This window comes from Microcaecilia unicolor, chromosome 9, assembly GCF_901765095.1.
Source record: "Microcaecilia unicolor chromosome 9, aMicUni1.1, whole genome shotgun sequence".
Classification (NCBI taxonomy): domain Eukaryota; kingdom Metazoa; phylum Chordata; class Amphibia; order Gymnophiona; family Siphonopidae; genus Microcaecilia; species Microcaecilia unicolor.
In genome coordinates, this window is record NC_044039.1 from 32,935,287 (window position 1) to 32,958,199 (window position 22,913).

The window sequence follows — 22,913 nt, forward strand, 5'->3', positions numbered from 1 at the left end:
CCGGTTAACTTTTAACTAGATATTCAAGATGACTGGTTTAACAGCTGGTTTGTTAATTGGAAGTTAATGGGATAAATTAGCTGGTTAATGTTAAACAAATGTGTTGCGTCTCAGCATCAGGCCCACTGAAAACCAATTAGATGTTGGGTCATGAAGACTGCTCTGGGGAGACCTGAAGCTAAGGCATTAGCCATTTGTTATTTGACTATAATGAGTTTATTCCTGCATGAATATGAGTATGGTAAAAATACTTACGCAAGATAAATTTTGTTTCTGATTCCTTCCCCCAGCGTTAATAATTGCCTTAAATTGTTGGAGTGTCAGCTGGTCTGCAAATATCCAGACTGCTTTTGCTGTACTCAAAATGATAGCAATTGCATTGATTATTGTCCCTGGGATGATGGCTCTGGGTGCAGGTAAGAAAAACTACTACTACTACTACTACTACTTGACATTTCTATAGCGCTACTAGAGTTACGCAGCGCTGTACAATTTAACAAAAAAGGGGGGGCAGTCCCTGCTCAAAGGAGCTTACAATCTAAAGGACGAAATGACAAGTTGGGGTAGTCTGGATTTCTTGAATAGTGGTTAGGTGCCGAAGGCGACATTGAAGAGATGGGCTTTTAGCAGGGATTTGAAGATGGGCAGGGAAGGGGCCTGGCGTATGGGCTCAGGGAGATTATTCCAAGCATGGGGTGAGGCGAGGCAGAAAGGGCGGAGCCTGGAGTTGGCGGTGGTGGAGAAGGGTACTGAAAGGAGGGATTTGCCTTGAGAGCGGAGGTTACGGGTAGGAATGTAAGGGCAGATGAGGGTAGAGAGGTAGGGAGGGGCTGCAGATCGAGTGCATTTGTAGGTTAGGAGGAGAAGCTTGAACTGTATGCGGTACCTGATCGGAAGCCAGTGAAGTGATTTGAGGAGAGGGAAGATGTGAGTATAACAGTCCAGGCGGAAGATAAGACGTGCAGCAGAGTTCTGAACGGACTGAAGGGGGGATAGGTGGCAAAGTGGGAGGCCAGTGAGGAGTAGGTTGCAGTAGTCGAGGCGAGAGGTAATGAGAGAGTGGATGAGAGTTTGGGTGGTGTGCTCAGAGAGGAAAGGGCGAATTTTGCTAATGTTGTAAAGGAAGAAGCGACAGGTCTTGGCTATCTGCTGGATATGTGCAGAGAAGGAGAGGGAGGAGTCAAAGGTGACACCAAGGTTGCGGGCAGATGAGACGGGGACGATGAGGGTTTTGTCAACTGAGATAGAGAGTGGAGGGAGAGGAGAAGAGGGTTTGGGTGGGAAGACAATAAGTTCGGTCTTGGCCATGTTCAGCTTCAGGAGGTGGTTGGACAAGCAGGCCGATACTTTGGCCTGGGTTTCCGTAGTGATGTCAGGTGTGGAGAGGTAAAGCTGGGTGTCATCAGCATAAAGATGGTACTGGAAACCATGAGATGAGATCAGCGAGCCCAGGGAAGAGGTGTAGATTGAAAAAAGAAGGGGTCCATGTACAGATCCTTGAGGAACTCCAACAGAGAGAGGGATGGGGGTGGAGGAAGAGTCATGAGAGTGTACTCTGAAGGTGCGGTGGGAGAGATAAGAGGAGAACCAGGAGAGGACAGAGCCCTGGAACCCAAAAGAGGACAGTGTGGCGAGAAGTAAGTTGTGATTGACAGTGTCAAAAGCGGCAGATAGGTCGAGGAGGATGAGGATGGAGTAGTGACCTTTGGATTTGGCAAGGAACAGGTCATTGCAGACCTTAGATAGTGCCGTTTCTGTCGAGTGTAGGGGGCGAAAGCCGGATTGAAGCGGATCGAGGATGGCATGAGAGGAGAGAAAATCAAGGCAACGGCTGTGACTAGAAATCTGTCTTATGGGTGAGAGGGCGTATAGAAAGGAGGAAGTACATAGTATATGCAGAATGAGATAAAAAGGCGAAGTGATGATAGGTGAAAGAGACATCATCAAGGGAAAGAAAGAAGAGCAAGGAAGAGAGAAACAGAAGGTACAAGTGCACAGTACATAGATGTTTATTTTGGACAAGTTGATAAAAGCTTATGCCCTTTTTTGTTCTGTATAACATCAAGATCAATGAGAAGGTAAATTCTAAAGCAGAAATTGCATAAGAGAAAAGGAACCTTTAATTATTATTATTCAGTGGCGTTCCTAGGGGGGCTGACACCCGGGGCGGATCGCCGATGTGCCCCGCCCCCGGGTGCAGCGCAACCCCCCCCGGTGAAAGGACACCCCCCCCACCCCGGCGAAAGAACCCCACCCGGGTGCACGCCGCTGGGGGGGGGGGTGCCGCTTGCCGGTCAGCTTCATTCGTTTCCATGCTCCCTCTGCCCCGGAACAGGTTACTTCCTGTTCCGGGGCAGAGGGAGCATGGAAACGAACGAAGCTGACCGATGCGCGGCACCCCCCTAGCGGCGTGCACCCGGGGCGGACCGCCCCCACCACCCCCCCTTGGTACGCCACTGTTATTATTATTAGCATTTGTATAGCACTACCAGATACATGCAGCGCTGAACACCTGACACAGAGAGACAGTCCCTGCTCAATAGAGCTTACAATCTAAAAATACAGACAGACAAGACAATTAAGGGTGAGGGAAGTACTGGGTGAGAAGGAACGAGGGGAGGGCAATTGAGTAGTGGCTAGGAGCCAAAAGCAGTGGTGAAAAGGTGGGTTTTCAGCATAGATTTGAAAACAGGTAGAGAGGGAGCTAGACGTACAGGCTCAGAAAGTCTATTCGAGGCATAAGGTGCCATGAGGGAAAAGGAACGAAGTCTGGAGTTAACAGTGGAGGAGAAAGGGGATGACAAGAGAGAGTCCACTGCACTAACCACTAGGCTCCTCCTCCTCCACTAGGCTACTACCTCACCACGTTTGTGAGTGGCAGCAGCTACACATGAATGTGTTTAATATAATACAATCTTCCTGTGAGCCAATTCCTTCATCTACATGTGGTGGTTCACTACTTTTACCATATCTTTGTCCCACTAGCTGTTCCGCTATAGTTTTTTTTCCCCCCCTTTGTGTAAGATATAACTGGAAAATCCTGGAAGATGGGATATAACTGGACTACATGTTAGTGCATTCACGTGGTTTTAACAAAATGTTGCCCCATTCAGGAAAATGGTATGACACAAGTCAATAATTCATCCCACTCTATGGATTCTGTGCAAACCATGCAGATCTTGACTCATATAAAAGAGAATGTGGTGGACAGAATTGAGAGACAGATTAAGGGGAGAGATATATTAAAACTAGGGATGTCTATTTGTTTGAAATGGTATGGAGAATGACAGGAATAAACACCAAAATGACAGGTTTCTTTCCACAGGTGTTAAATTTCAGCCTCCCCCCCCCCCCCCCCCCCCCATTTTAAAAGCTCTCAGGCACCAGCCAGCCTTGAACTGGCGACCTTCAGGTTAGACCTTCCAGGAAGATATATTCTACCTCTTGAGAGTCTACTATTGTCAATCCATCTATAGTTGTGTCTTGTATTTCTGGTAATCCTGGTTTCTCTTTCCTGATTGTTTTTTGGCTTTCAGTAATCCTTGTTTTGCCCTTTTGTACTAGATGCCCTTCTTGGAGCTACAATGACATTAAGACTTACCACGAGCAATTCTAGTTTTTGTTTTGTTCTAGCCTCACGAGTCCCTGCTAGGAAATCTGTGATAGAATGAACCATCCAAAGTAAAGGCACTGAATGACTGACTCAGTCACTTAAAGAAAAAAGCTAAATTTGAGTCTAATGGACAGGCAACACCCCAGAATGTCAGGTTTCTTTCCAGTGTTAATAGCTATCATGCATAAGCCAGCCTGGAACCTATGATCTTTGAGTTTGAAGATAGCCACCTTCTAGGAGGAACTATTCTGCCTTTAACTGGCTGAAATCTTCCGCTCAATGTGCTGCGGCGGCCAAGAAGGCAAACAGAATGTTGAGTATTATTAGAAAAGGGATGGAAAACAAGCATGAGGATGTTATAATGCCGTTATATCGCTCCATGGTGCGACCGCACCTGGAGTATTGTGTTCAGTTCTGGTCGCCTCATCTCAAAAAAGATATAAAGGAATTGGAGAAGGTGCAGAGAAGGGCGATGAAAATGATAAAAGGGATGGGACGACTACCTTATGAGGAGAGGTTAAGAAGGCTAGGACTCTTTAGCCTGGAGAAAAGGCGGCTGAGGGGTGATATGATAGAGGTCTACAAAATTTTGAGTGGGGTAGAGCGGACAGATGTGAAGCGTTTCTTTACGCTTTCTAACAATAATAGAACTAAGGGACACAAGATGAAATTAGAATGTGGTAGGTTTAAAACAGATTGGAGAAAGTTTTTCTTTACTCAGCGCGTGGTTAGACTCTGGAACTCATTGCCGGAGAAGGTAGTGACGGCAGCTGCAGTGGCGTTCCTAGGGGGGGGGGGTGCAGTCCGCCCCAGGTGCACGCTGCCGCTGGGGGGGGGGGGGGGGGTGCTGCGCGCACCTGTTCTTCGTTCGTTCCATGCTCCCTCTGCCCCGGAACAGGTTACTTCTTGTTCCGGGGCAGAGGGAGCATGGAACGAACGAAGAACAGGCGCACGCGGCACCCCCCCCCCCAGCGGTGTGCACCCGGGGGGGGGTCTTTCACAGGGGGGTCCTTTCACCAGGGGGGGTCGCGCTGCATCCGGGGAGGGGGGGGGGTGCTGCACCCAGGGGGCGAAGCGCAACGGCAATCTGTCCCGGGTGTCAGCCCCCCTAGGAACGCCACTGGGCAGCTGGCCTTGCTGAGTTTAAAGGGGATCTGGACAGATTCCTGAAGGAAAAGTCCATTGATCGTTATTAAATTTTGGGATTTTGCCAGGTTCTTGGGGCCTGGATTGGCCGCTGTCGGAGACGGAGTGCTGGGCTTGATGGACCTTTGGTCTTTTCCCAGCGTGGCAGTGCTTATGTACTTATGCTATATCTTGTATTTCTAGTAATTGTAGTTTCCGTTTCCTGACTGGCCCAGCAGGAACCAGCTCAGGGCAGGCTTAAGAATTTCAGCCCCATCTCTTGGCTTGTTTCTTATTGCTTCTGTGTTGATGTCCAGTTGTGACCTAAAAATATTATGAAAACAAAACACTTCTCTAATTAAAACCTATAAAAAACTCAAACATTTAGACATAAATTTGATATTGGTGGGCCATGTGACACAAGCGTTTTGGTATTTCATGTAATGGGTGTTTTGATAAGAGCTGTATACCGGTAACTTTGTTCTCTGATGTTCAAATATGAAGAGTTAAACATAGACCTTTGGTCTGACTGCTCTTGATATGATGTAGTTTGGTACCACAGTAGACTAAGGCTATTCATATCATCACTGGGGGAAAAAAGAAAAGCTGGAATATTCTGAAAAGGATTAGGATAAAAGAATACTTTAGATCAGTGGCATGCCTGGGGGTGGGACTGGGTGTGCACAGGCCCACCCACCTGGCTCCTTTTGCTCCTCCTCCTTCCCCGATCTGTCCATGGCCCAGCAGCTCCCTCCCTATCTAGGAAAGGGAAATGGGACTTGATATACCGCCTTTCTGAGGTTTTTGCAACTACATTCAAAGCGGTTTACATATATTCAGGTACTTATTTTGTACCAGGGGCAATGGAGGGTTAAGTGACTTGCCCAGAGTCACAAGGAGCTGCAGGGGGAATTGAACTCAGTTCCCCAGGATCAAAGTCCACTGCACTAACCACTAGGCTACTCCTCCACTACCAACATTCCATGTAGAAACCTCCCCTTCAGATCAGCAATGCGGCCACACAGGCTTCTGTTTCTGTGCAGGACGTCAGACTCACAGAAACTGAAGCCTGCGCAGCCGCGTTGCTGATCTGCAAGGGCAGGCTAATACATGGAATGTTGCTAGTGGAATAGCAACATTCCATGTAGAATCTCAAATAGGGAAAGGGAACTGGGACTTGATATACTGCCTTTCTGAGGTTTCTGCAACTACATTCAAAGCAGTTTACATATATTCAGGTACTTATTTTGTACCAGGGGCAATGGAGGGTTAAGTGACTTACCCAGAGTCACAAGGAGCTGCAGTGGGAATCGAACTCAGTTCCCCAGGATCAAAGTCTGCTGCACTAACCACTAGGCTACTCCTCCTCCTCCTCCACTAGGCTACTACCTCACCACGTTTGTGAGTGGCAGCAGCTACACACGAATGTGTTTAAAATGATATGTTACTGAGTTTATATTGTAATCTTCTTTGAACCTATCATGGTAAAGGCAGATTAGAAATAAATAAAATTATAAATACTCAGATTTTCAGTGCTATACAAAGAACCTGTTGAGAAGAAAATCTCCAGACTTTTGTCTAACAAGTGTACAACTTCCTTTTGTTTAACAGGCCTCTGAATTTCCTTCCTGCCCTTGACCTTTTGGTATTGTCAGCCGTGTAAAACTAATGTACAACCTGGGGATGTGGTTCCTAAACCCTGCAGTTATCAAATTCTTGTGCTGGCTCTGTAAATTTGCAGCTGTGTGTAACTTGGCATGTTGACAGCAGTGGATGGTGGTGTGTGTAAGCTTTCGGTTTTGGATATTCTACTCTTTTGCTTTAGGTCAGATTGAAAATTTCCAGGATGCTTTTGACAGCAGCTTGTTGTCTCTGGACAGACTTCCATTGGCTTTCTACTCAGGGATGTTTGCCTATGGTGGTTGGTAAGTTACTCCATCTTGTTCCCACTCTGTTTGTATCCTTTCTTATTGGAGATAGATATCGTTAGGAGCCCACAATGCTAATGAAGTAAATTTTCTATATGATCATCTTGCCTATCATGCAAAACTAACTAATGATGGCATTCATTTTTTATATTTAATGTGTAGAGAGCTTCAGAGACTTAGTCTTAGGAACTCTGATCATAAGTACATAAGTAATGCCACACTGGGAAAAGACCAAGGGTCCATCGAGCCCAGCATCCTGTCCACGACAGCGGCCAATCCAGGCCAAGGGCACCTGGCGAGCTTCCCAAACGTACAAACATTCTATACATGTTATTCCTGGAATTGTGGATTTTTCCCAAGTCCATTTAGTAGCGGTTTATGGACTTGTCCTTTAGGAAACCATCTAACCCCTTTTTAAACTCTGCCAAGTACTTTCTTCTCTGTGCATTCAGAGGTGATGGTCACTCAGACAACTGGCATTTTAATTCTGAACATTACTATTGCTATTTGAAGATCTCAATCACTGGAAGTTAAATGAAACCTCTTATTTTGGTCCACCTTAGGGGAGGTAAAGTCCTCCACGCTGAGATCATCCACAGGCCCAGCTTCTAAGCAATGTACCAGAGAGATTTGGTGAATGAGAGCTTAATCCCATGTTGACAGCAGGGGCGTAACTTTGTGGGGCCACAGGGGCCTGGGCCCCCGCAGATTTCACCCTGGCCCCCCTCCCGCAGGGGCCCTCAAATCCAGTCCTCGGGGTCCACAACCCAGCCTGCTTTTCAGGATTTCCCCCAGTCAATATGTATGGGATCTATTTGCATGCAATGGAAGCAGTAAATGCAAATGGATCTCATACATATTCATTGTGGAAATTCTAAAAACCAGGCTGGATTGTGGACCTTGAGGACCAGATTTGAAGACTCCTGCTTTAATGGGTCTGAAGACAAAAAAGGCAATTCTATTTATAGCATAGTAGTGTTTACCTGTCAATATTGGCTAGATCATTTAGCATACAACGGTCAGGGGGTCAACACGTAGATGAAGCATGGGTGTGTCACCAACTGACATATGAACAGGAGGAGAGTGCGAACAGAATCGGGCTTTTCATGGAACAGACCAAGAATGTTCAATATAGAAATGAAATTTATTAAAAGAAGACTCAACACAATACCATGGTTCAGCACTAAAAGTATAGAAGTGTAAACGTGTATAAAACAAATGATTGTGGACAAAGTCCTCAGAAGTAAATCTTTAAAAACGTTGTGGTCTTTAAAAAGAGCTTTGTTAGGTATGGTGTAGAGGATGGCTTCTCAGCGCAAACGGATTCTGTTCCCACTCTCCTGTTCCTGTGACTTTGTGGGACATTGTTCTTCTCTCCACTTCTGTGGTTTGGTTGCTACCAACTGACATATGCCACTTACAGAATACCATCATACATTGATTGCATGGTCACTTAGGCACACCCACTTATGCCAGCTATTGACCTGTCTTAAGTAGGTGCACTTAATTTTGGTGCACCAATATGGCTTTGAACTAAGATAATGGCTAGACACACCCTTAGGCCCTTATAGAATTGACACTAAGTATTTAGGGTGAGAACATAAGAAAATAATGTCCAGCTTAATCAATACATATGTTCTCAAAACCAATATCAATAGAAGCTAACTTACAAAAATGGAAGGAAAACTCGTGACCATGGGTTTATTATGGAGAATTTCTGAAGAAGGTTCTATGACATCAATACTGCAACAGCAGAGTTGTTACCTTTTTTAAAAAAAATATTTAAAGCCTTATATTGAGTTTTCAATGAACAGGTGAAAGCAAAAGGAAGGTTTTTATGTCTATGATAAAGTGCTTTAGCTCCTAAGGATGGCAACATCTGGAGTTCTTTGAGGCTTTTACCTTCCGTTTTTGCAATTTAGTTCTTACTAATTTTAGTTTCGAGAACTTAAAATGAGGTGTCAATTTCTAGAATTGCTGCCCTAATCTTGAATCATTATATTGAATTTACTGTACCCATCTGCCACCATTGAGAACTAAGCCTTTGTTTAAGTGCAGTGTAGCCAACAGAAATGAAGACAAAACCTCCCCCGTGTCTTTCTCTCCATCGTCTCCCCCTATCCCTCCCCCACAATGGTGCCTCTTCTGCTCCATTCCAACACACCCTCCATCCCACCTACTCCACAGTCTGACATATACCACCTGGCCTCAGGGCCAGATTTAGACATAGACAACATAAGTGCATGCCTAGGGTACCAAATTCTGAAAGTACCCAAGATCTGGGAGTCCCTCTGCGCCTTTTTGATTCTCAAGAAATAACCCCTGCCCCTTTCCCATCTCTCTGCCTTAAATCACCACCTTCTCTTCTAGGATTCAGCCCTCTGTCATCCTTCTCACCCCACCGCTGACCAGTATGGCTTCTGTTTTTCTGCTGTAATGATTAATTCCTTGGCCCACAGTTCCAGGCCTTGATTAATCCCATTTCTCATTTCAGGTTCTATGTAAACTTTGTAACAGAGGAGATTGTAAACCCTGAAAGGTGAGTCTGTTCAAAACCAGCTCAGAGTCATATTCATTGAAGGAGCTACGAATTTTTCCATATGATATTATATTATACTGGTATTTACTTCTGGTACTTGTAAGTGTACTACAGCTTCAATGTCTCCATCTGCTAAAACAAGACTCTATGATGTTTATTTTAGAAGCACCACTTGCTTTTTGGACATCCATAAATCGGCACTCAGATGTCTATCATGCATAGACATCGAAGTTCATTTTAGAAAGCTAGGCTATGGATTTTGAAACTGAAGAAAGTCCTAATGGCAAAGGAGCAAGATCAGGGCATGTGTTGGGCAGGACTAGCGGTTCAAAAATAGACATTTATTCTCTGTTTCAGAAGGGGAATGAGCATCTATATAAAAAAATGATGGATGTCAGGAGTTAGACCTGCTATCTGGGATGTCCAGGTTTCAGAACAGTGCTCCTATTGAGCAGCACAGCACTGGAGGGATTAGGGGACGTGATCTACTTCTTACCCCAGTGGTTGGTGTCCTTCCTGAAAGGGAAACTGGCAAGGGATACTGGGCTCTGTGACAGCTTTTGGAGAAGTAGACATCTACGTTCAGGGGTGTGCTGGTAAATTTTTAACAACAGGCTCTTTCTCTGGACGTAGCCAGCTCTGCAGTTGGAAGGTCCAGGGGTGGCCGGGGGGGGAGCAACACTTGCCTCTCTCTCCTCCCTCCCTTCGTGTGGGCACGGGCACATTAGGCATACCTTTGCTGGCAGCCAATAAATGGACTGCCACCACTCCCAACGTCTTGCTCTGAGCAGCATGCTGGAACTTCTCTCACATGCTCGAGAAGTCCTAGCCTGCTGCCCAGAGCTGGAAACAAGGAGCGGGGAGCAGCAGTAGTCTATTTACTTGGCTGGCAGGGCTCAGCATCCCCACCAGCAAAGTAAAAGATAATTCAGCAGGGGGCCCAAGCCCACATTTTGGGAGCCAGTTGTTAAAGTAGCCATGGAAGGCCCTACTTTAACAACCGGCTCCCAGAATTCTTAAAAATTTAACAACCGGCTCTTGCGAGCCTGTGAGAGCCTGCTCCGGCACACCACTGTCTACGTTTCTAAAATGGCTGACAACCATTTGTGTTCCAGCACATAAAAGTCTATGTTGCCATTTGATAATATGAGTTCATTTGTTGGCACAGACCATTTATGTTCCTGTGTTGCCCTACTGATATTTTAGGCATCTATTTTTCTAAAATGGACGTTCATGCTACATGTCACTGGCACATGAATGTCCATTGCACCATGTACTCTAGAACAGGCTCTGTGTCGGCAGAACTTCAGATGTCCTGACTTGGACATTTATTAATCAATTTGAATATCCTTTCTAAAATACTGTTATATACCTCCTTCCACTCCTGAAACTTCCTTTCAGTTATTACATGTTCAGCTTAACTGTGCAATCCCCAGATAAACCTAGTTTAAAGTCCTCTTCACTGAGGGGGGAAGTCATCAATGTGGGCTACCGTTAAGATGTGTTATTTTACTGTTAACCACAGTTATTAGTAACTAGTTCTCATTGCATAAAATAGGACCTGTGCTAAGATAGCATGAGTTAGTGGTAAAATTACCTGCCTTAATGGTAGCCTATACTGACAGCTTTGCCCCTTAGTGTGAAGAGTTTCAGTCTTGGATAACAGAGCTGATATTATGATATCATAATACTTCATTCTACCAATGCCTAAGAGCCAACCTCAATAGTGATGTCACAATGGCTTGACTGCCCTTTACTTGGCTTACTTTTATTACATACTAGTATAAAAGGCCCGTTTCAGTAGGCAATGAAACGGGCGCTAGCAAGGTAATCCCCCCCCCCCCCCGCAGCGTCCTTCCTATCTCCCCTGCCCCCCCCTGCAGCCACCCATCTGGTCTCAGGACCCCCTCCCCACCAACCCTCTTCTGCCCCTGCAGCCATGCATGTGCAGCGGCCCTCCTCTCTCCCCTGCTCACCCTGCAGCCACCCATGTCCAGCGACTCCTCTCCCCCTGCCCCCCCTGCAGCCACCCATGTCCAGCAACCCTCCTCTCCCCCTGCAGCTACTCATGTCCAGCAACCCTCCTCTCCCCTGCCCCTCTGCAGCCACCCATGTCCAACGACCCTCCTCTCCTTTCCCCTTGCCCCCCCTGTAGCCACCCATGTCCAGCGACCCACCTCTCTCCCCTGCCCCCCTGCAGCCACCCATGTCCAGCGACCCTCCTCTCCCCCTGCCCCCCTGCAGCCACCCATGTCCAGCAACCCTCCTCTCCCCCTGCAGCTACCCATGTCCAGTGACCCTCCTGTCCCCTGCCCCCCTGCAGCCACCCATGTCCAACAACCCTCCTCTCCTTTCCCCTTGCCCCCCCTGTAGCCACCCATGTCCAGCGACCCACCTCTCTCCCCTGCCCCCCTGCAGCCACCCATGTCCAGCGACCCTCCTCTCCCACTGCTCCCCCTGCAGCGTCCCTTCTGTCTCCCCTGCCCTCCCCTGCGGCCACCCATCTGGTCTCAGGACCCCCTCCCCACCTCCCTCTTCCCTGCTCCCCCCCGCAGCCATCCATGTCCAGTGACCCTCCTCTCCCCCTGCAGCCACCCATGTCCAGTGACCCTCCCCTCTCCCTGCCCCCCTCCAGCCACCCATGTCCAGCGACCCTCCCCTCCCCCCTTGGCGCATCCCCCAAACCCCTACCCCCCCAGCGCATCACCCAAGCCCCTACCCCCCCGGGTACATCAACCCCCTCTCCACCCGCAGCCGCCAATACTAACGCTGTCCGGCCGCTGCTGCATCTCCTGTTGAGCGGCAGCGGCTGGTACAAAAAGAAAAAAGCCAAAAAAAGATTTTAAACCTGAAACACGGCTCCGTAGACAGCCATCTGGCATTGGCTGTCATCTCTGCAGCCATTCCTCCTCTCCCCTCTGACGTCGCTGCGCTCCTCCGAGGTCTTCCTGCAGGGGCAGTGACGTGGAGGGAGAGGAGGAGCGGCTGCAGTGACGACAGCCAATGCCAGATGGCTGTCTACGGAGCCACGTTTCAGGTTAAAATCTTTTTTTGGTTTTTTTCTTTTTGTACCGGCCGCTGCTGCTCCACAGGAGAAGCAGCAGCGGCCGGACAGCGTTAGTATTGGTGGCTGCGGGTGGTGAGGGAGTTGATGTACCCGAGAGGGGGGGGGGGGGGTAGGGGCTTTGGTGATGCGCCAGGGAGAGGGTCTTGGGTGATGCGTCGAGGGGGGGTAGGGGTTTGGGTGTTGCGCCGAGGGGGGGCACTGAGAGCTGATTGGTAGGCAGGGGGAGGAGTAGGGAAACACGCTCCGCGTTTCCCTACTCCTCCCCCTGCCTGGCTCGCGGTTTTGCAGGGCAGGGGCTTGGGTGTTGTGCCGAGGGGGGGGGGGGGTCACTGACAGCTGTTTTCCAGGCAGGGGGAGGAGTAGGGAAACACGCTCCGTGTGTTTCCCTACTCCTCCCCTTGCCTTGGAATCAGCTGTCAGTGACATCACTGACGTCAGTGCATTCTAAACTGCCTAGCAGACCACCTCCGAGGGAGCCACAGTCCCAGGCACATTAGAACGTTGGAGGTGAGAATTATTATATAGAATAACAGTGATTTTGATTTCTAGAGACATTTCTCTTTTCTTTCATTAAGGGGTAGTTATCAACATGTACCACCATTAAGACATGTTGTTTTACTGTTAATCCCAGTTAGTAGCAGCTAGCCAGCTCATTTTCAAAAGTGATTGCCAGCCATCTTCTGACACAAATCAGGAGATGGCTGGCAATCTCCTGAACCCAGCCAAATCGGTATAATTGAAAGCCGATTTTCGCCGGGTTCAACTGCTTTCCGTCGCGGAGCCGGTGAAACATCAAGGGGGCATGTCGGTAAGGTAGTGAAGGCGGGATGGGGGCGTGCTCACGAGATGGCCGGCTTCGCCTGATAATGGGGAAAAAAAAAGCCAGGCTTGACAAGCATTTCGCCGGCTTTACTTGATCCCTTTTTGTTTCACGACCAAGCTTCAAAAAGGGGCCCCAACTGACCAAATGACCACCGGAGGGAATCGGGGATGACCTCCCCTTACTCCCCCAGTGGTCACCAACCCCCTCTAACCCAAAAAAATAAAAAACATTTTTTTGCCAGCCTCTATGCCAGCCTGAAAAGTCATACCCAGCTCCATGACAGCAGTATGCAGGTCCCTGGAGCAGTTTTTTAGTGGGTGCAGTGCACTTCAGACAGGTGGACCCAGGCCCATCGCCCCCTACCTGTTACACTTGTGGTGGTAAATGGAACCCTCCAAAGCCCACCCCAAACCCACTGTACCCACATGTAGGTGCCCCCCTTCACCCCTTAGGGCTATGGTAATGGTGTAGAGTTGTGAGGAGTATGTTTTTTTTGGGGGGGGGGATTGGGGGGCCTAAACAACCAAGGGAAGGGAGCTATGCACCTGGGAGCTATTTTTATTTTTTAGAAGTGCCCCCTAGGGTGTCCGGTTGGTGTCCTGGCATGTGAGGGGGCCAGTGCACTACAAATGCTGGCTCCTCCCACGACCAAATGCCTTGGGTTTCGCCGGGTTTGAGATGGCTGGCATTATTTTCCATTATGGCCGAAAACCGATGCCGGCCATCTCAAACTCGGCGAACTCTGTCATTTGGCCGGGCCCAACCGTATTAGCGAAGAAAAAGATATCCGGCCATCTTTTTCGAAAATACGGTTGGCTCTGTCCACTTACGGCGCCGGCCCCGAAGATGGCCAGCCAGCTATTTGGCCGGTGCCGTTGCATTATGCCCCTCCAGGTCTCCTTGCATAAAATGGGACTTGTGCTAAAATGGCATGAGTTGTGGCAAAATGACACATCTTAACAGTAGCCCAGGTTGATAACTATACTCTTACATTGGCAAATTCAGGACAAAAGATGCTCTTTCCATTTCTAGGACTTTTTTCTTCTTTTGTAGGACCATCCCAATAACTGTGATAGTATCCTTGATTGCTGTTACCATAGGCTACATTCTTACCAACATCTCCTACTACACCATCCTGACAGCAGAGGAAGTCTTGGCATCAGAAGCTGTAGCTGTGGTGAGTCAGAGTATATTAATGATTTATATGCAACTGTGTTTGCATTTATAGAGGTAAATTTTCAAACACTTGGGGCCTTGTATGTGGTTAAAAATAGAATAACCGACCTAAGTCAGGCATATCTAGATAAGTGGATTTTTAGCCACATAAACATATGTGAGTACTTTCAGAATGTTTATTCATTTGGCTACATAGAAAAGAAGCCATTTGGGGTGAAGAAAGGCTGTTTTGAAGGTTTTCTTCTAGATTAAACTTCTGTGTAGTAGAAATTACATTTCATGTCACAAATGTGTAAGGGAACACAGATCATTTTAGCTACATTTGCAAACTGATACTCAGACACAATATATCCTACTAGCTTGTGCTCAAAGGGAATTCTGTCCAGGCTTAAAAAGATGTGTTTACTGTTGCTATTGAGAAGCATATTGAAAATTTATCTTGAAGTATGTAGATGACTGTGTGATGTGTGGCAGTGTACTTGTATGGGGCGTAGCCAGACAACAGATTTTGGGTGGGCCTAGGCAAGAATTGGGTGGGCACCAAGTGTTTCCCCCCCCCCCCCCCCCCAAAAAAAAAATCTCAGCTGGTGGGAAAACGCTTCTTTCCACCTTGGCAGCAGGAATGCACTGAAAACTGAGCATGCGCAGGTGCCGGTGATGTGGAGAGTAGCGTTTTCATTACCATCAGGGGGCAATCTTCAGCTGGTGGAGCTTGGGATTTCCACCAGTCACCACTAAACATGTGCTACTGTTGGGTGGGCCTCAGCCATAAATGGGTGGGCCCTCGCCCACCCAAGCCCACCTGTGGCTACGCCACTGGTATAGGTTATTTTTATTTTCATAAAGTTGATTGGGATTGCTGTAGGTACACATCAGGTCCATTCCAGGAGAAAAGGGGAAAGAAGCTATATCTACATTCCCTTCCAAAATGTTCGTCTTTTGTTGCTTTGAGTCTGGAAGTAAAATGCATAAAAATGGTCGCAAAAGACAAGTGGAAAAACATATTCCAGGATTCCTTGGAAAATGAAGTAGCTTATGAAACAGGTTTGATGGATAAGTATTTACCCTATCTCTAGCAATCTTATATACTTCTAAGCTCTAGTATAACCAATGGCCTTAAAAAGCACACACATCAAGTAAGCTGGCCCCACCTGTATTACTTGTACTGATACTCATTCACATGATGGATGACTGGATAAATTCATCATTTGTATTTGGTTTCCTCTCTTGGGTATTTAAAAGCAAAGACAAAACTGTGAACATCAAGGAGTTGGCAAAAGACCAGGACGTCAGGACTCATACACCCCAAACGAAGATTGACATGTAGTGGTGTGACTCAGTGTATTCATCAAGTGTGTTGTGAAGTAGCGTCTGTGTTTGTATATAAAGTGGGGATAGGAGAGAGACCAGTAGGTATATCAAGGACTCTTAGGCTCATCCCATCCTCCTAGACAGGCCACTCAAATTCCAAGAGAAAGACGAACAATTCACCTGAAAGGGGAAATCTATGCAAATTCTGCTTTATACAGATCAGGAACATTTCCCACAAGAGAACATATATGTAATTACATTTGGTGTATCAGAATTTAAAATGTGTCTGAGGCATAACTTCACTGCAAAAACTACCCCCCCCCCCCCCTACTTCCCATCTGTAATAAACCAGATTTCCCCCCGGGACAAGGGAGAAGTGTCTTTAGTCGTTGGACAGAAAAAGGAATAATTTATTTGGCTCAGGTGATCAATGAGGAAAGGCAATTAAAGCCTCTTAAAGAACTCTATGAGGAGTTTGGTATAACAGGGGGGTCAGCAGTTTGCTTATCTACAACTGCGACATTATATGTCCACCCTACGTTGGACAGACTTGACAGAGGATGTTGCTGATGTATTGACTGAAATGTTCTCTTTGGGGGCTCAGCAATCTGTACCATTAAAATTCCACCACCAGCAACCAGTGGCATAGCCAGGCCTGACTTTTTGGGTGGGCACTATGTATATAGGTATGAGTAGTGTTTCTTGGGATACTACAAAATAATGCCTTAGAATGCTGCCCAACAGCTGCCCTGCATCAATATAAACCACATACATACTTAATGAAAAAAAACCCCAATATTTGTAAATATAGTATGCCATATCAAACATGATCAGACATACAGTGGTGGAAATAAGTATTTGATCCCTTGCTGATTTTGTAAGTTTGCCCACTGACAAAGACATGAGCAGCCCATAATTGAAGGGTAGGTTATTGGTAACAGTGAGAGATAGCACATCACAAATTAAATCCGGAAAATCACATTGTGGAAAGTATATGAATTTATTTGCATTCTGCAGAGGGAAATAAGTATTTGATCCCCCACCAACCAGTAAGAGATCTGGCCCCTACAGACCAGGTAGATGCTCCAAATCAACTCGTTATCTGCATGACAGACAGCTGTCGGCAATGGTCACCTGTATGAAAGACACCTGTCCACAGACTCAGTGAATCAGTCAGACTCTAACCTCTACAAAATGGCCAAGAGCAAGGAGCTGTCTAAGGATGTCAGGGACAAGATCATACACCTGCACAAGGCTGGAATGGGCTACAAAACCATCAGTAAGACGCTGGGCGAGAAGGAGACAACTGTTGGTGCCATAGTAAAAAAATGGAAGAAGTACAAAATGACTGTCAATCGACAAAGATCTGGGGCTCCACGCAAAATCTCACCTCGTGGGTAATCCTTGATCATGAGGAAGGTTAGAAATCAGCCTACAGCTACAAGGGGGGAACTTGTCAATGATCTCAAGGCAGCTGGGACCACTGTCACCACGAAAACCATTGGTAACACATTACGACATAACGGATTGCAATCCTGCAGTGCCCGCAAGGTCCCCCTGCTCCGGAAGGCACATGTGACGGCCCGTCTGAAGTTTGCCAGTGAACACCTGGATAATGCCGAGAGTGATTGGGAGAAGGTGCTGTGGTCAGATGAGACAAAAATTGAGCTCTTTGGCATGAACTCAACTCGCCGTGTTTGGAGGAAGAGAAATGCTGCCTATGACCCAAAGAACACCGTCCCCACTGTCAAGCATGGAGGTGGAAATGTTATGTTTTGGGGGTGTTTCTCTGCTAAGGGCACAGGACTACTTCACCGCATCAATGGGAGAATGGATGGGGCCATGTACCGTACAATTCTGAGTGACAACCTCCTTCCCTCCGCCAGGGCCTTAAAAATGGGTCGTGGCTGGGTCTTCCAGCACGACAATGACCCAAAACATACAGCCAAGGCAACAAAGGAGTGGCTCAGGAAGAAGCACATTAGGGTCATGGAGTGGCCTAGCCAGTCACCAGACCTTAATCCCATTGAAAACTTATGGAGGGAGCTGAAGCTGCGAGTTGCCAAGCGACAGCCCAGAACTCTTAATGATTTAGAGATGATCTGCAAAGAGGAGTGGACCAAAATTCCTCCTGACATGTGTGCAAACCTCATCATCAACTACAGAAGACGTCTGACCGCTGTGCTTGCCAACAAGGGTTTTGCCACCAAGTATTAGGTACATAAGTACATAAGTACATAAGTAGTGCCATACTGGGAAAGACCAAAGGTCCATCTAGCCCAGCATCCTGTCACCGACAGTGGCCAATCCAGGTCAAGGGCACCTGGCACGCTCCCCAAACGTAAAAACATTCCAGACAAGTTATACCTAAAAATGCGGAATTTTTCCAAGTCCATTTAATAGCGGTCTATGGACTTGTCCTTTAGGAATCTATCTAACCCCTTTTTAAACTCCGTCAAGCTAACCGCCCATACCACGTTCTCCGGCAACGAATTCCAGAGTCTAATTACACGTTGGCTGAAGAAAAACTTTCTCCGATTCGTTTTAAATTTACCACACTGTAGCTTCAACTCATGCCCTCTAGTCCTAGTATTTTTGGATAGCGTGAACAGTCGCTTCACATCCACCCGATCCATTCCACTCATTATTTTATACACTTCTATCATATCTCCCCTCAGCCGTCTCTTCTCCAAGCTGAAAAGCCCTAGCCTTCTCAGCCTCTCTTCATAGGAAAGTCGTCCCATCCCCACTATCATTTTCGTCGCCCTTCGCTGTACCTTTTCCAATTCTACTATATCTTTTTTGAGATACGGAGACCAGTACTGAACACAATACTCCAGGTGCGGTCGCACCATGGAGCGATACAACGGCATTATAACATCCGCACACCTGGACTCCATACCCTTCCTAATAACACCCAACATTCTATTCGCTTTCCTAGCCGCAGCAGCACACTGAGCAGAAGGTTTCAGCGTATCATCGACGACGACACCCAGATCCCTTTCTTGATCCGTAACTCCTAACGCGGAACCTTGCAAGACGTAGCTATAATTCTGGTCTGTTTGCCAGTGGGATTAAATACTTATTTCCCCTCTGCAGAATGCAAATAAATTCATATACTTTCCACAATGTGATTTTCCGGATTTAATTTGTGATGTGCTATCTCTCACTGTTACTAATAACCTACCCTCAATTATGGGCTGCTCATGTCTTTGTCAGTGGGCAAACTTACAAAATCAGCAAGGGATCAAATACTTATTTCCACCACTGTAAGTCTACAATAATGGCAAACATCTCAACGCACATGACAGGATCCTGCATTATAATTACAGCAATGACATATAACAATGTATTCAAATTCTGGTAGCATCTAAATAATGATAACAAAATCCCATCACTGCCAGTACTTTGTGAAGTAACACTAAATCCTGCAAGGAGGCTTCTTAGAGCCTATATTGCAAACTGTCAATAACAGTACCTTTAAAAAGGCAGCAGTGAATATACACAACAGCAATACGCATCCCATTGGAAAAACCAGAAAAGTCAGACTCATAGATCCCCATACAAACTACATGCCAGCAGAAACTCTCACCTGCTCGGTCACATGCAGACCACAGACCAACCCTCTTCAATTACAGAATAAAGGACCAAAAATTAGAATTTTTTTAATTTATTTTCTAAATTTCTATGCCACACTATCTGCAATTCTAAGCAGATCACAATTCAACACACATAATTTTAAAACATATTACAAAAAACATAAAACAAAGACCTTCCCTTCTCAACCCCCCCATCCATCCCAGCAGCCTAGCATCAGCCCTTCCTTTCTCTACCTTACCACCCCCCCCAATCCATCCCTGTAGCCCAGTATCAATCCTTCCCTTCCCCACCATCCATCCCATAGCTAAGCATCAGCCCTATCCTACCACCCCACCTCTCCCTGTTGCCTAGCGTCAGCCCTGTTCCATTCCCTACCCATCCCCATGGCATTAGATATAAGACTTTTTTAATGTTCTGGGCACTGCAGAGCCCACCTCCACCGCACCGGTCCAGCCACAGAAAACCGCCTACACTTTTTTTTTCATTTTAATCTAGGCACTGCAGAGACCATCCCCACCCAAAAACCCACCAACATGAGAAATAGACAACTTTTTAAAAATTAACCTGGGCACTATTAACATTTATTGTTGGTGAATTTCTGGGTGGGGGTGGGCTCTTCACTGCCTAGGGCAAAAGAGATATATTTAATGATTAAATATACTTTTTTTTTTTTTTGCTCTAGGCAGTGATGAGTCTACCCCACCCAGAAGCCCACCACCAGAGCCATCATTTTGGTTACAAGAGTAATCAAAATGCTTGCTGGTGGTGGGCTTCTGGGTGGGGGTGGGCTCTTCACTACCTAGGGCCAAAAAAGGTATATTTTAATGATTAAATATACCTTTTTTGCTTTAGGCAGTGAAGTGCTTACCCCACCCAGAAGCCCACCACCACCAGCAAGTATTTGAGTACAAACACAAATCAATTTAATACATGACACATTAAATTTTTTTTTACTACATATGTATTTATTACCTGGCTCCCGTAGCTGTGTGGGGCCGCGGGGGAGTGCTGCTGCTGCTGTGATTGATTGACTCCCCAAGAGAACTGACTGAAAATCATAGACCCAGCCGGCAGGACAGGGCACAGGGTGGACTTGGAGCCGCGACCGTGACCTTTCCCATGCGACGCTGCGTGTGGTGTGGCACCATCATGCTCTGCGCAACTGCCCACTGTGGGCCCTGACCAGGCTGGGGGGGGGGGGAGAGATGGCAGTGTGGTCACGTGCATGGCGCTGGCGCGCGTACGTGGCGCTGGCCACAACTCCGCAAGACTTTTGTGCGAGATTACATGTGGTCTGGCTTCTAGCCAAGGAGGAGCTGCCAGTGAGTGCGACTGCTGAGAAAAACAGGCGGGAGGTGGCTGAGTGGGCCGACAGCAGATTGGGCAGAAATTAAGGCTATGGCTGTTCAGCTGCTGTAAAACTGGGTGGGCCTGAGCTGAGATCGGGTGGGCCTGGGTCCATAGCTACGCCCCTGCCCGCAACTGAAGGACACTGCCACAGAATTGGATTATGTGCGCTTGGCCCGCTGCTGGTCTGAGGACCTGGGTTGTGCAATGACAACCAATCTATGCAAAGCATTCATAAGAAATCTGTATTGGATGTGACTGTCTGTCCCACAGTGCGAGAGGCTGTACAGTTTTCTTTTAAGAATGTACATGTCACCAAAAAGAGCATCTCGAGTAATTGAATCCTGTGATGGATCCTGTCCCAAATGCAGGAGAGATTTGGCAACCCTGGGGCACATGTTTTGGCTGTGTCCCCATCCAACAATTCTGGGGGGGGGGGGGGGGGGCATTCTATGCTCAATGGACCAACTATGGGGCTGTACTCTGGTGTATGACCCTTTGCTTCTCTTCAATAAATATAGTTACACAGCAGTCCCGCTGCAGGTTTCAAACAATTTGCGCAATTGGCCATCTTTTGCTCTCTACTATTCTAAGATCTTGAATATCAGGCCAGGGCCCCCCCCCCCCCCCCCCCCCGTCCTTTGGAGAGCACAATTAATCCAACAAATGAGATTGGACAGGTGTAGCATTCACTCTTTAGATAGCGTCCCGGTAACAAGATTCCGTGAGCAGTGGGAACCTCTATGGTTGACGTTGCCCTCTAGAGGGAGAAGTCATATTCTGAATTTCTGATGCAGCTTACTTGGGGTGGAGCAAGGGGGGATTAATGGGTGGGGGGGGGGGGGAGACGGGGGTGGTAGGGTGTCATCACGGACATTGAGATGGGTTCTCTCAGACCTTTGTTTTCTTCTTTACTTTCAACATACTAAGCTGTCGGTTTGAAATGGTATGTCGTTCCCACAGGATCCATCTCAGGAGATTATGGGAATAGGTTGTGGACCTTGTTGGGGATGTGTCGCACATCCAGCCTGTCCCAAGGCAGTAGGGAGGGTGGGGTTGGGGAGAGAAATGGTTCATGTATTGCTGGTTGACAAATATGCTATATTAACATTGCTTTTCTACGGTTTATATCATTGTACTGTTCTTGTGGTGTATCAGTTAAGTAATGTTGTCAATAAAAATGATTGAACATAAAATGTGTCTGAGTATGTGAATAGCTGCGGAGTTGATATCTATATGTCATAGAGGGAGTTTTTGAGAACACAGTCTGTTGGCTTGTCTTTCTACTTTGTATGACATACATTCCCTCAGTGATCACTGGGATTCTTTGCATGGTACAAGCAGTAGTAAAAGCTGCACAGAAAGGATGGGAAATTAATTCTCCACCTGGAGAGAAGAGGTGAAAGTAATGGAGCTTTTCACATACTGGGTCAGCACTGTAGAATGCTCTTCTACTTGATTTGAACATCTTAGTGAACATTGTAAAGCTCAGCTTTTTAATTGGTATGCATGTTATTTTTGATAATTTTACGTTGTTTTCTATTTTTTCTAATGTTTTTGTAAATCACTTTGCAAACCTTTTGGGGGAAAGTGGTGTAAGCGTGTTAAATAAATAAATCTGTACAAATTTATTAGAGCGTGACATCCCGTCAAAGTGGATCTAAGGAATGTAAAATACAGCAATAAAATATATTCTTTGTTTGCTTTTAGAGCTTTGCAGATCGAACCCTCAAAGGGTTTTCCTCTGTGATTCCCATTCTGGTTGCGCTGTCTTGCTTTGGAGCCTTAAATGGTGGAATCTTTGCATCTTCGAGGTTAGGAGAAAAATCCCATTATTCTATTAATAGACTTCTCATGCTAAAATCTGACACAGATCTTGCTCCATTTTTAGACTTGAATATTATTTGGCAGTGTCCCAGACGTGACCTCATGTTGAAACTATATAATATTTAGGGGCCCCGATAGGGATATTCAGGACTCATTAGCAGCTATTTCTTTCCTCTAAGGCAGTAAAATGGCTTATGCTTCTGCCCCCTCCTTGATGGAATCCAGATGATTGAATCACCTCCTGCATTAGGCAAAGTTGGAAATTATTTCAAAAATCGGTTTCAAAAGGACTGAATATATATATTTTTTTCTCCTATTTTTAGCAAAAAGAAAAGGACAACATTTAGGAATAATGTTACTGGAAAGTAAAGTTGGAAATGACTCTTCCCTTTCATCTAGCTTTTGTGGGGTTGACACATGGATGATGGTGCTCCTAGAAACAATAATTTCCTTTATTGAAGATGAAGTGGTGACTGTAGCCAGATGGTTCTCTTATGATTGGGATGTGCTACATTCTAGCTTTAGTTGTGTGTGGAGAACAAGAAAGTGATAGGAAA

The 22,913-nt window shown here is 46.5% G+C and overlaps 1 protein-coding gene across 2 annotated transcripts in view; it reads left to right on the forward strand.

Annotated features, from left to right (window-relative positions):
* Positions 1-22,913, forward strand: part of LOC115477910 (cystine/glutamate transporter-like) — a 59,362-nt gene that overhangs the window by 24,257 nt on the left and 12,192 nt on the right. For both annotated transcript variants that reach the window (XM_030215041.1, XM_030215043.1), the window contains exons 5-9: positions 291-416; positions 6,564-6,663; positions 9,161-9,205; positions 14,149-14,272; positions 22,240-22,343. In XM_030215041.1, the coding sequence (XP_030070901.1) occupies positions 291-416; positions 6,564-6,663; positions 9,161-9,205; positions 14,149-14,272; positions 22,240-22,343 (499 nt within the window). The remainder of the gene's footprint in view (positions 1-290; positions 417-6,563; positions 6,664-9,160; positions 9,206-14,148; positions 14,273-22,239; positions 22,344-22,913) is intronic.